The sequence below is a fragment of the Protopterus annectens genome, chromosome 13.part0 (genome assembly GCF_019279795.1).
Source record: "Protopterus annectens isolate FY-2018-M chromosome 13.part0, PAN1.0, whole genome shotgun sequence".
Taxonomy (NCBI): domain Eukaryota; kingdom Metazoa; phylum Chordata; order Ceratodontiformes; family Protopteridae; genus Protopterus; species Protopterus annectens.
The window spans coordinates 392,995,150-393,007,434 of record NC_056747.1 but is presented as its reverse complement, the minus strand read 5'-3'; the positions used below and the strand labels follow the sequence as shown (position 1 = coordinate 393,007,434).

The 12,285-nt window shown below is 42.0% G+C and overlaps 1 protein-coding gene across 1 annotated transcript in view; it reads right to left on the bottom strand.

The window, feature by feature from the left end:
• The window catches only part of WDR18 (WD repeat domain 18), a 765,213-nt gene that overhangs the window by 258,182 nt on the left and 494,746 nt on the right, over nt 1–12,285 (bottom strand). The window contains exon 7 of the mRNA XM_044054012.1: nt 8,366–8,490. Coding sequence (XP_043909947.1) covers nt 8,366–8,490 — 125 coding nt within the window. The remainder of the gene's footprint in view (nt 1–8,365; nt 8,491–12,285) is intronic.

Below are 12,285 nucleotides of genomic sequence, written 5' to 3'. Positions count from 1 at the left end.
TATCACATCAAGCAGCACAATACAGGGCTTGGTTCTAGGATAAGTGTGCTTCAAAACTGATGCGTCAGACAATACTGAAGATGGGGGAAAAAAGGATCAAAAATGTGCTTGGGGAGGATGACCATACCTCTCAAATGTCCAGATTTTCACCTCATATTTTTGGTCTATATCTTATAAAACTTTGGTTTTCTGGCAAATCATTGAGGACTGAAGTCATAAAATAATGGCTGATAAGTTTGACTTCATATCCTTCAGAAAATTCATGTTAATGCAAAACCTGTTATTCTGTCAACTTTCTAAGTTTGTAAGAGCATTATCTAACAAGTGTCTCTATTTTTTGGCTTTTGTCTCCCCATTATTTGTGGCATTGCCCAGATTTCTTGCTCAAATAGGTTGAGAGGCATGGGGATGACAAAACCGAGATGAATAGTGGGAGACAGTGCAGTCAGCCTACCTAAAAGGGGACTTAAAAGGTTCAAGGCCCCAGGTAAAAACACTAGTGATGGTTCATTTGGCAAATACAAGGCACTACATATGGGAAAATGTGATACAGGAAATGCGTTTGAGTTGTTGGAGGCAACAGCAATGAATCAGGAAAAAGTACAGTTTTGTACCTACCATAAATGTAGATGTTCGAAGATCCACATTGCTGCAGTCCTTACACTTGGGTAGTCCGCTGTCCTCGGTCGGCCCGAATATCAAAGTATAAGGCTGACGTCGGTCAGGGCGCATTTGACTGACATCAGGACGTCAGGGTACAAATGCGCATGACCGACGTCATATCATCAGTCTTTTCTTGCCCCAGATGTCAGAAGACCCTAAAAATAAAGGTCAAAACCAAAAGACAGCAAACAACCAACCAACCACCCTTGCACTAACTATATGTACAATATATACAATATACACAATATGTACAACCCAACCCACACAACCACCTCTAACTACAGAAGGGAAGGAGGGAGAGTAAATTGGACTGCAGCAATGTGGATCTTCAAACATCTACATTTATGGTAGGTACAAAACTGTACTATGTTCTTCATCTCACATTGCTGCAGTCCTTACACTTGGGTAGAATCCCAAAGCAGAGGTAAGGGAGGATGGCTAACTACAAGGAAGCAGGAGCTGCCAAAATGCCCTGCAAAACAGCAGTGGCAAAACCAGCCCTGGACTTAGAGTAAAGTGGCAGGTGATAATGCCTAGAGAAAGTATGCACAGAACTCCAAGTAGCTGCCTCCAAAATATCCTTGGTTGCCACTCCCTCAAAAAGCTGTTGAAGTGGCAGTAGCCCTAGTGGAATGAGGCCTAATCCCAGCTGGAATCTCCTTGCCATGATGGGAATAACAGAAAGCAATGCAAAACCCAATCCACTTAGAAATAGTTTGTTTTGACACAGGCTTGCCCTGAGAACTCAAAGCAAAAGAAACAAACAACTGCTGAGACTGCCTGAACCCTTTAGTTCTGTCCAAATAATAACGCAACTGCCTGTGGACATCTAAAGTGTGCAAAATCTTTTCCCCTTTATTTTGGGGATTTGCATAAAAAGTAGGCAAATGAATAGTTTGGTTTAAAGCCACACTAGAAACCACCTTAGGCATAAAGGAAGGATTAGTACGTAATGATACCCTATCCTTATGGAAAATCAAGAAAGGCTCAACCGCCATAAGGGCCTGTAATTCAGAAACCCTTCTTGCAGAGGTAATGGCCAACAAAAAAGCAGCCTTCCATGATAAATATTTCAACTCAGCAGTAGCTGCAGGCTCAAAAGGTTGTAGAGTGAGTTTCTCCAACACAAAATTGAGATCCCAAGCAGGAGTAGGAGCTCTTCGTGGGGGTCTTATATTCTTTGCCCCTCTAAGAAATTGCTTGAACAAAGGATGAGAAAACAATGGTGGGTTGCAATCATAGTGAGCTGAAATTGCTGCAGCATGAACTTTAATAGAAGAGAAAGACAAACCTTTGTCTAGTAACTCAGTAAGATATTGAAGAGCCACACACAAATTAGGCTCAGAAACATCAAAATCTTTCGCTGCACTCCAAAAAAAAATCTCTTCCATTTGTCTGCGTACACTTTCCTTGTACTAGGCCTCCTAGCTTCCAAAATAACATTCAAAACTTGCTGAGGAAGTGGAGGCCCACTATGGTTCAAAACAGAATATGCCAGGCTGTTAGGTGCAGAGAGTGAAGCTTGACATTTAGCAAATGGCTGTCCTCCTGCGACAACAGGTGTGGAATCGAAGGCAAAGGCCATGGAGGCGTCCGTACCAGACTTCTCAGTAATGGGTACCAGTGTTGTCGAGGCCAATCCGGAGCTATTAAAATCATCCTTGGCTTGTCCTGTCTGACCTTTAGAAGTACCTTTGGGAGGAGAGGCAGAGGTGGAAAGGCATACACATGAAGATTGCTCCAATTGAAAGAAAGAGCATCCACTCTCCAAGCTGTGGGATGAAACCTTTTTGTGCAAAACCTTGGCAGCTGATGGTTTAGTGGAGAAGCAAACAGATCTATGTCTGGAGTTCCCCATGACACTGTCAATTTCTGAAATACATGAGGATCCAATTTCCACTCGTGGGGATCCATAATTGCCTGCTCAACACATCTGCTAAGGAGTTCTGTGCTCCTGGCAGAAACCTTGCCTGAAGATTGAGCTGTAAACTGAGAGCAGTCTCCCACAAAATCATTGCTTGCCTGCATAGAGGATAAGAATCGTTCCCCTTGCTTGTTGATGTACCACATGACAGTCGTGTTGTCTGTTAGAATCAACACCTGCCCTGGAAGAAGTAATTCCTTGAAAGCTATTAATGCAAACTGGACTGCTAACATCTCCTTCATGTTGATATGTAGATGTTGTAGTCTGACAGGCCACTTGTTTTGTATCCACTTTCCATTTAGATGAGCTCCCCAAGCTTTGTCTGAGGCATCTGTCGTTAAAATCTGACTCGCCTCTGGCCGGGTCACAGAGAGTCCCTTGTTTAGGTGACATTCCTGAGCCCACCACAAAAATTCCTTTTGAATGCAAGGTATTATTTGAATGACAGTGTCCAGATCCTGGCAGTGCTGTGTCCATACATTTTGAGATACCATTGTAGCTTCCTCATATGCAGTTTGGCATTGGGAAGCACCAGAATACAAGATGCCATGAACCCTAAGGCTTGAAGGACTGTCCTTGCAGTCAGCCCGGACTGATGAGATAGTTGATGGAAGTAAAGGGATAGACTCTTTTGTTTGTCCGGGGTTAAAAGGCCATCTGGGATGCTGTATTCAGTCTCACACCCAGAAAGCACATGTCTTGAGAGGGTACTAGACTGGACTTTATTTCGTTCACAGAATACCCTAGGCATCTTAGCACTGCTATCACATATTCCAAATGATGAAGAAGCTCTTCTCTTCCTTGAGCCAGAATTAGGCAGTCGTCCAAATAAGGATAGATCTGTATTCCTTTTAGTCTGAAGAAAGCTATCACTGGAGCCAGAACTTTCGTGAACACTCTGGGCGCAGTAGATAAGCCAAAGGGCAATGCAGAGAACTGATAGTGAGAAGTCCCAGCTCGAAAACGCAGATACTTTCTGCAACTTAGTCTGACAGGAACATGAAGGTAAGCCTCCTTGAGATCCAAAGTTACCATCCAATGATCTTTGCCCAGCAGAGGTAAAAGCTGCTGCAACGTCAACATTTTGAACTTGGGAATGTCCAGATAAGTGTTGAGGATAAATAAATCCAAAATTGGTCTCCACGTGTTCCCCTTCTTTGGTACTAGGAACAGGCGAGAATAAAATCCTAGGCCCACTTCTGGCAGAGGGACCGGCTGTATGGCCCCTAGTTGGAGCAACAGAGAAACCTGTTTGTGAGCCTCTATTCTTTGTTGAGGAGGAACGTCTGGCATGCCTTTGAAAGGAGGCAAGGTATGGAAATAAAACCTTTAGCCGAGGTGTATGATATCCAATACCCATCTGTCCTGGGTAATTAAACTCCAATTTTCTTTGAAAAGTGCCAACCTTCCTCCCAAAGGTGCTGCCAGACGAGCAGGCTCTGGCAGCTGAAAAGGTAGGTCATTGGGTCTGCTTACGAAAGGACTGACCCCTGCCCTCACCTGAAGCCTGTGCAGGAGAACTCCCTGTTCTAGGCCTGAAAGAGCCCTGGGCTCTGCCCTTACCACGTCTAGATCTACCCCTAGACTGTGAATCATAAGAAGGATCGTCCACCCTTTAGTAGGCCAATTTCTACTAAACTTTGGAGGCTGGACCTGCAAAAAATCTTTAACAGTCTGCATAGACTTAGCCTTGTCTTCCATTTTCTTTAAAACTGTCTCAACAGGAGGACCAAACAACACGTCAGATTGTAAAGGAGCATCTAAAATCCTTGTTTTAACATGTTCAGACAAATTCTGATCCCTCAGCCAGGCGTGCCTGCGAAGAACTGACCCAGTGGCAGCCACCCTAGGCGAGGCCTGTACAGCATCAAAACCACATTGCAAAGAATGCTTACCCACCTGTTCAGAAACATGCACTAAATCTTGCAACTCTTTACAATCAATACCTACTGCCAGAGCATCAACCTTAGACTTCAATTGTGAAAGGAGATAGTTTTGGTATCTCAACATGTGAAACTGGCAATTCAGAGCCCTCATAGCAAGAGTGGAAGAAGTATAGACTTTCTTTCCCCATCTATCCAAGGCCCTAGCCTCCTTGTCTGCAGGAACCGGATTCTTAACAACAGAAGCCTTAACACCTTTAGGCCCCTGGCTAACAGTTTCTGGGTCTGCCCTAGGACTCTTACAATGATACTTATGAGCTTCAGGCACCCTGTAATACCTATCCAGCTTAACAGGAGCAGGAGGCAAAGAATCAGGATTAAGAGAAGCTTCTGTAAAAACATCTTCCACTACATACAAAACAGGAGGTATAGCCAAAGGCCTATGCTGGGGTAAAAACAGAAATTCCCTAAGCCTTTTCCTGGAATCAGAGAAGTCCTGACCTTCCCACTTAAAATGCTCCCTCATGGAATGAAGAGTTTCTGAAAAAGAAAAATCCCCAGGAGGAGTAGCAGAAGGAGTAGAATCATCCACATCAGAATCAGAATAAGGAGAGTACTCCTGCAAGTCTTCAGCCGAAGACTCTGAAACATCTGAAGCCTGCTCAAAACCCCCAGCTCAGGCTCCACCCTAGGTCTCTTATCAGGAGGGGCATAGAACCCTAATCAAAGTAATCAAATCTTCTGCCATTTTAAGCATATGCTTCTTGGGCACAGTACCTGAAGAGCTAGGGGTAACACCAACTGAAGCTAAACCTGGCCTGCCCCTGGGAGAAGCCTTTGAAACAGAAGGAGAGGGCCTAGCCACCTTAGGAAGGGAGGGAGTATAGTAACATGAGAAGCCCCTCAGTCTGACTAGTCTCCTGAGAGGCCACATCTTGCAATAATAAGGTCTCACCCTGGGAACACAAAGAAACCTCCGGTGGAGCCACCGGCTCCACCGACACCTCTAAAGAACCCGCGTCCGGTACAGGCGGTTCTTCTACCCTAGGCTTACCTCCCTTGTCCTTGCCCTTCTTGAAGAAGCGGGCGGTGCATCCGACGGCATTTTATAGTTGCACCGCTTCCCAAAGACTAACCTTGCACAATCCAACCTTCTCTTTATAGTGCGTTTATTAAATCTAGCACAAGAGCGACAGCCAACAACGTCGTGCTCAGGCCCTAAGCAAGGAATACACAAAGTATGATAATCTCTATGCGGTGTCTGTTTCCCACAAGAAATGCAATTATTAACTTTTTCTGACATCCGGTAAATGACTGAGGCAAGAAAAAACTAAAATATTCCCCAGCCCGGTACTTAGCCAACTTTGAACCCGGTCTGAAACTTCTAAATCGAAAAATCTCAGAACGCCAACCGGCACTTGCAATGCTGCTTCTGCATCGGACCATGCGGCAAAAAAGACTGAGGATATGACGTCGGTCATGCGCATTTGTACCCTGACGTCCTGATGTCAGTCAAATGCGCCCTGACCGACGTCAGCCTTATACTTTGATATTCGGGCCGACCGAGGACAGCGGACTACCCAAGTGTAAGGACTGCAGCAATGTGAGATGAAGAACATCTTAAGAATGCAATCAGTGACAAGAGAAGTATAGGCCAAAAAGATGTTTGGCTGCATATAGTGTCCTTACCTCTTCACAAGACCTTTTGTATCAATAAAAAGGGAAAACTAGTTATACAGGAATGATTGCCCTAGATATTTGTGTACAAATTACTAAAATGGGCCGGTGTCACAAGTTATGTAAAATCTGTGTCAAAGATAACTCTATTTTTATTAAAATAAAGGATTCAAGCTGGAATTGCTTGTTTAAACCATGGTTTATTAAGTTAAAGCAAGAGATAAGCACTTTTTCCCTTGTCAGAGCTCTAGCAAATCTAAGTTATACATAGTAGTATCAAGTAACATATACTTCTCTATTTTCCATATTCATATAAATAGCCATGAAAAGCACGGGGACCGGAGCCGAGGAGGGGGAGAGCCAGCAGCCAGAGAGGCCGGAGGAGAAGCCCGCTTAGCCGGCGGGGCCGAAATGGAGGTCTCGGCCCGCCGCTTGTGGTGCTTCTCTCTCCGGTCCTTTTTCCTGGCTTCCCTCTCCTCCGACCCTTTGGCGGGAGTTTGAGTCCCGGGTGGAGGAGGGGGAGCAGGCAAGGCAGGGACTGCCAAAACAGTGACCACCAAGGGGGCGGGGGCCGAAGCAGAGTCTGGGGGCAAAAGTCCCGCCAAGACCAGCTTCGACCTCCGCTCCTTCAATGCCCTGGGGTTGAACCCTGCACAGATTGAACACCCTGAAGTGAGATGTTCAACCCCAAGGCATCGAACGCACCGAGTGTGGCCATCAGCAGGAGAAAGCTTATGGCCACACTCGGAGCATTTTGAAAAAATTACCTTTGGGGCCTCAGACATAACTATATTTTTTTTTTTTTTTTTTTTTTTTTAAATATAGTAATAAAAGAAACTAACACACTCACACGAAGGCCCCAAACAAGACACACACACACACACACACACACAGCTACGTACCAGCGAGGGGAGGGTAAAACTAAGTTAAATTAACCCAAAAACTATGAAGACAAAAAGGAAACCTATAACTTTCACACAAGTAAGTAAAAATTAAAGTTATAAAACCCTTAGTTAAGAAAATACAAGACTTAGCTTTGGAGCTCGAAAAATCCAGCCTACACCATGCACGGCAAACTAGATATGAGGTCATGTAGGGAGAGCAGGGCATTATGGGTGAGGGGAGGAGCTAGGAGCTCGGATCCATAGCTGGATAAACCATGCCGGTTCGGATCCGATATCGGATCCATACCCACAGGTTGCTGACAAATGAATCTCCTACTTCAGATTCTAAGTTATACATAGTGGTAGTATCAAGTAACATATACTTCTCTATTTTCCATATTCATATAAATAGCCATGCAAATTTCAAGGAAGGCTTTATTCCACGAGCACTTAAATTGCATTCGGTAACAGTAACTGAACAGTGGTGCTTTTGCAGTTTGCATCTTTATTGTGATTGGTGCTGTTAACTCCTTACCCAAGTACAAAGTTACTACATATCTGGCTGTTGATCATGTGCTAGACATAACATCAAATACCCCTGAAAGGTAGCAGACAGTCTGGACAAAAGGAAACTTTTATTCACCGACAGGGCTATAAATGTGTAAAATAAATTCCCAGACAGCATTGTTCAAAACATTTCGTCATCAGATAACTGGAATGAAAGCAACATGGCAGGGAGGGGTTTGCTAGCAGTAGGGTGCTAAGGTGCCAGATGCAGCAGCTCAGCAGACTAGGAAGACCATCACTGTTCCTTTAAAGACAGCATAAGAATGCATGTATTTAATTTATATTTGCTTACTGGGGTAGTGCTACAGACAAATATCGCATACAGAAATCATGGTAGTTTCAAGGGAAAAAAGTATAACATGTTTGTATAATATGTCATTCAAAAATCAATAAGGACTAAATGTGGTATGGGTGCCTTAATATGTCTTTAAAGAAGAAAATGAATTCACCCGGTGCAAAACATATAGGTAGTGAAGCAGTACAAAAAGCAGAGCTTCTGTGCAAAATATTAAGCATAACACTGTAAAATAAAACTGAGCCAAAGGCATTAAAACAAGGTGCAAATAGCAGTAATCCAAACAAATCTATTTCAAACTATTCCAGTAAAACTCAGGAAAATAATTATCACCTACCAATGAACAGCCCAAAAGACACCATATTTTGGAAGTTACTAATCCCAGTAGCACAAACAAGTGCAGAGACTGCATACAAATTCAGATCATATAAATCACATCTATCTAGTACTGCAACATCACTGATACTCTTACCCTTCTGGGAGACTGTCCGAATGCACTGCTTGCTCGGAATGTCCCACAACTTCACTGTCTCGTCATGTGATCCTGAAAGCAGCAGACTACCATCCATGGAGACTGACAGACAGGTTACCTGATTCCTGTCAAATACAAAGGACAAAGTTACATCATTACTGAAAAAATGCAACATTATCCACATCATGTCCCACAGTTCACATGTACTTCAAAACACAGCAACATCCAGTCTACTACTACTAATATTAAACTACAAGTAATGCATAAATAACAAGCTGAAAGAGTACACACTGGGGGTCTACAGATAAGAAAAGATGCTACATGGGTTTCTTCACAAAGCGTTTCCATTACACTTGGTCCCAACTCTGTACTGAGTGTCTTATTCCAGAAGGAAGTAAAACAGTACTGGAATACAGGTTTGTGCACCTTTTAAAAAAACTGAATACCGTGGGTGGGATTGCTAGAACATCATTGCTGACGTCACAAACAGGGAGGTGATTAGCAAAGTGGGTGGCAATGTTTTCAGCTTCGGTCCGAGGCAGAAATGCAATTTTAGTCATGAGATAGTGTCCCTTTAAATCTCTTCTCCACTCTCACCTAACATCACTGTGGGAATGCTCTTGCTCTCATCCTACATAATATCTCTATCTAAAATCCCTCCCTACCTCAAACACTTCTGTTGACACCTTCTTAACTGTCTCTATTTATTCCTCCTTAAAACATTTATATTGGGGTACTTTCACTACCTTTTACAACTGAACAAACTCAATTATTAACACTGTGATTCTTTTTCCACCCTGACAGTGACTATCCCTAAAATTGTAATACTTTTCTACTCTGACATTTAACATTGGGATATTGCATCTACCCTGCTATTGATCATTGCTACAACTCTGATTTACTCTGACATTTTATTTTCTAAATTCTCTTAACCTCTGCATCAGTATCTAGTAGATTCACAGTTATGTCTTCTTAGTACTCTGTGTAACTTAGAATTATTTTTTAATATTTTTTGTAACACTGTAATTATAACTAGTTGTACTTTTTTGTAATACTGTTATTATAACTAGTTGTATCTTTGGGGCTTTTCTCCCCAGGACTCCATTGAAAACGGGCTCCTCAAGGCCCAATGGACCATCCTGGTAAACAAACTGCAAATAAATAAATAAGTCAAGTGGCAACATTATCTGTCTCATAAGCACAGCAACCAGGGACCAACAATAACCCAGTGTACACCACAGCTGAGTGGAATTGTCGGAAAATGACATCAGAGGACCTCTCTACCTTGTTATAGTGTGGAAGGCAAGAAACTGGGATAACTCAGGAAAGTAGTAGAAGTCTCTGGATTCTTCACAGCATCTAGTATCCCACAGACAAATACTTTCTGGGAAGCTTGTTGACAGTTCAGTAACTACTTCCCTGAATGCCAATATTCTGAATACAACTTGCTGAAAATACTTTCATCGAACTTCTATTCTAAACTTTTTTTTGCAAAGGTGGGCAAGACTGCTTGCCCCCACCCCCTCCCCCATGTGGAGTACACCCTATACACCACTGCACTTTGTATATACTTATTCAGAGGTCATACAACAGTGGAGAAAACAGAAAATTCTACTGCCACTCAACAGCTACTTCCCTGAATGCTAATACTCTGAATAAAACTTGCTGAAACCACTTTCGTTGAACTTCTATAATAAACTTTTTTTTTTGCAAAGGTGGGCAAACCTGCTTGCTCCCACCCCCTCCCTCATGTGGTGGACCACCCTATACACCACTGGACTTTGTATACATCTATTCAGAGGTCATACAACAGTGATGAAAACAGAAAATTCTGTCACTGAAAGTAACTGTGGCTTAGGAAAAGGGAAGAGATGTCAGAATGAAGAGGATAAAGTTAGAATCACAGGGACTGCAGCCAACTAGCAAGGGTAATATGTACCACAAGAAAGCAAAATAAGCTAAAAAGTAAGGTTTACCAAACAGTTTTGCTGCCATTACTTCTGTATGGTACAGAAACCTAAGCAGTGAAGGAAAAGCCAGTAAGGAAGGTAGAGGTGATGGAGATGAAGTGCCTGAGACAGGTGGCAAGATGCACTCTATGGAACAGACAAAGAAATTATGACAGTAGGCTTCCAAGACGGCTGAACACTGATCAATACCTTAGCTTCAGCTCTCCCAAGGTAAAAAACACAGAACAGCCAGTGGCATTGTAAACTTAAGTAAAATTCAGTTACTGGTTCATAAGTACACTGCCCGGAAGCCTGCAAAGAAACAACTAACAGAACCTGAAAGAAAATAAACTAGAGAAAGTGAAGAGAAAACATTGACTGGGAGGAATCTTGCAGCTGTTCAGCAAAAAGCAGTTTAAGCTTCAGCTTTGGTGTAAGACATGGCTTCAAGTAAACTAGAGGAAAAAAATAAGTAAAATGTACTCAGAACTGATTAAAATAAATGAAACACTGAAACAGTACATCAACTCAAAACAAAAAAAGGCTGGAAAAAAATGGAAGAGGTTTTAAACAAATTCAAATGAGCTGACAAAACTCCAAAAATCAGTGGTGAAACAAAGAAAAGGCTGGCTGATTTCGGGACTGCTCAAGAAGAGAAGTTTCAAAAAATGGCAGAATTCGAGGTCACAGCATGTAGGGTAAATCTAAGATTTTCTGCTGTACCAGAAAAACTAGAAGGATCAGACTGCATTAATTTTATGAAGGCACAAATAAGCAAATGGAAGTTTTTTTTTTTTAAAAAGCAATGAATGTTTCAGCTTGTCTGTCAGGTTGCAACATTTCTTTTTTCTCTTACATATTCATGGAGGCAAGGTGATAACAGGGAAATAAAAGACAGAAAATTGGTTTATTCAAGGCTAAAAGCTAATGATTTCTGAAAAGTATGCATGTAGTTTTCACATCGGGGGGGGGGGATAAAGATTAAAAAAAGAACAGGTGCAAATCAATGCAAATAGAAGCACAAGCATTAACATGCATCTCAGCATGGATAACCTCAATTTCAGGTTAATTATGGCCTGTATTAGCAGCTGTTTGGCACAAATGTTCCTATTAGGTGGGTTAAAAAACTGTATGAAGAATTAACCTGCCAGATATTAATGGGCGCATGTATCACAAACAATGGAAACAAATATTTAAAAAAGCTGCTATACACAATAGGTAGGAATAATGACTTACCATAACAGCAACTCTTTCCATATTACTTGGAATGTGAATGTTCTCACAGGTACAGTCAAAAAGGAAAGAATACTTAAGTGCAGAGTGCAAATAGCAGAGATACATTTACAAAGAAATGAGCAGATTCTACAAAATATAAGGGACAAAGGAAGAGAGGCACATAACTGCATATTAATTGTTAGTGAACTACAGTAGTGACAGAAGAGGAAAAAAGATGACGGCAGATTTGTAGTAGTAAGGAACTACTGGCAATGGATGAGGATTAAGTTGGCATGCATTTACATTACACCTAAAAGTGCTATTTTGAGAGAAATAATCAGCGTTCAGCAGGGAATATTACTTATACATAGGGACTGGAATTTGATTTGCAACAGTGGGAATACATATGAGGGGCCCTAGAATGGAAAATAAAACCAGGTAAATTTCTGAAAAATATACGAAATATCTCATATGAAAGACGTGAATTAATAGGAACTTGGCGAGAATCTATGCATTACTCTGTACTGTTCCCCAATGTACAATAATTGGGCTAGACTAGACAAATTATATTTCACAGGAACATGTATATTTGAGAACTTTGAAACACATCCAATCACTATTTCGGATCATGTGGCAATAATTACTAGATAATGCAGGGTAATGAAGTAAAGATGAGACACTGGCACTTCCTCACCTACCTGTTAAAAAGACAGGAATTTAAGGCATGGGTGGAAATTATCCTGCAGTTATTAGGGA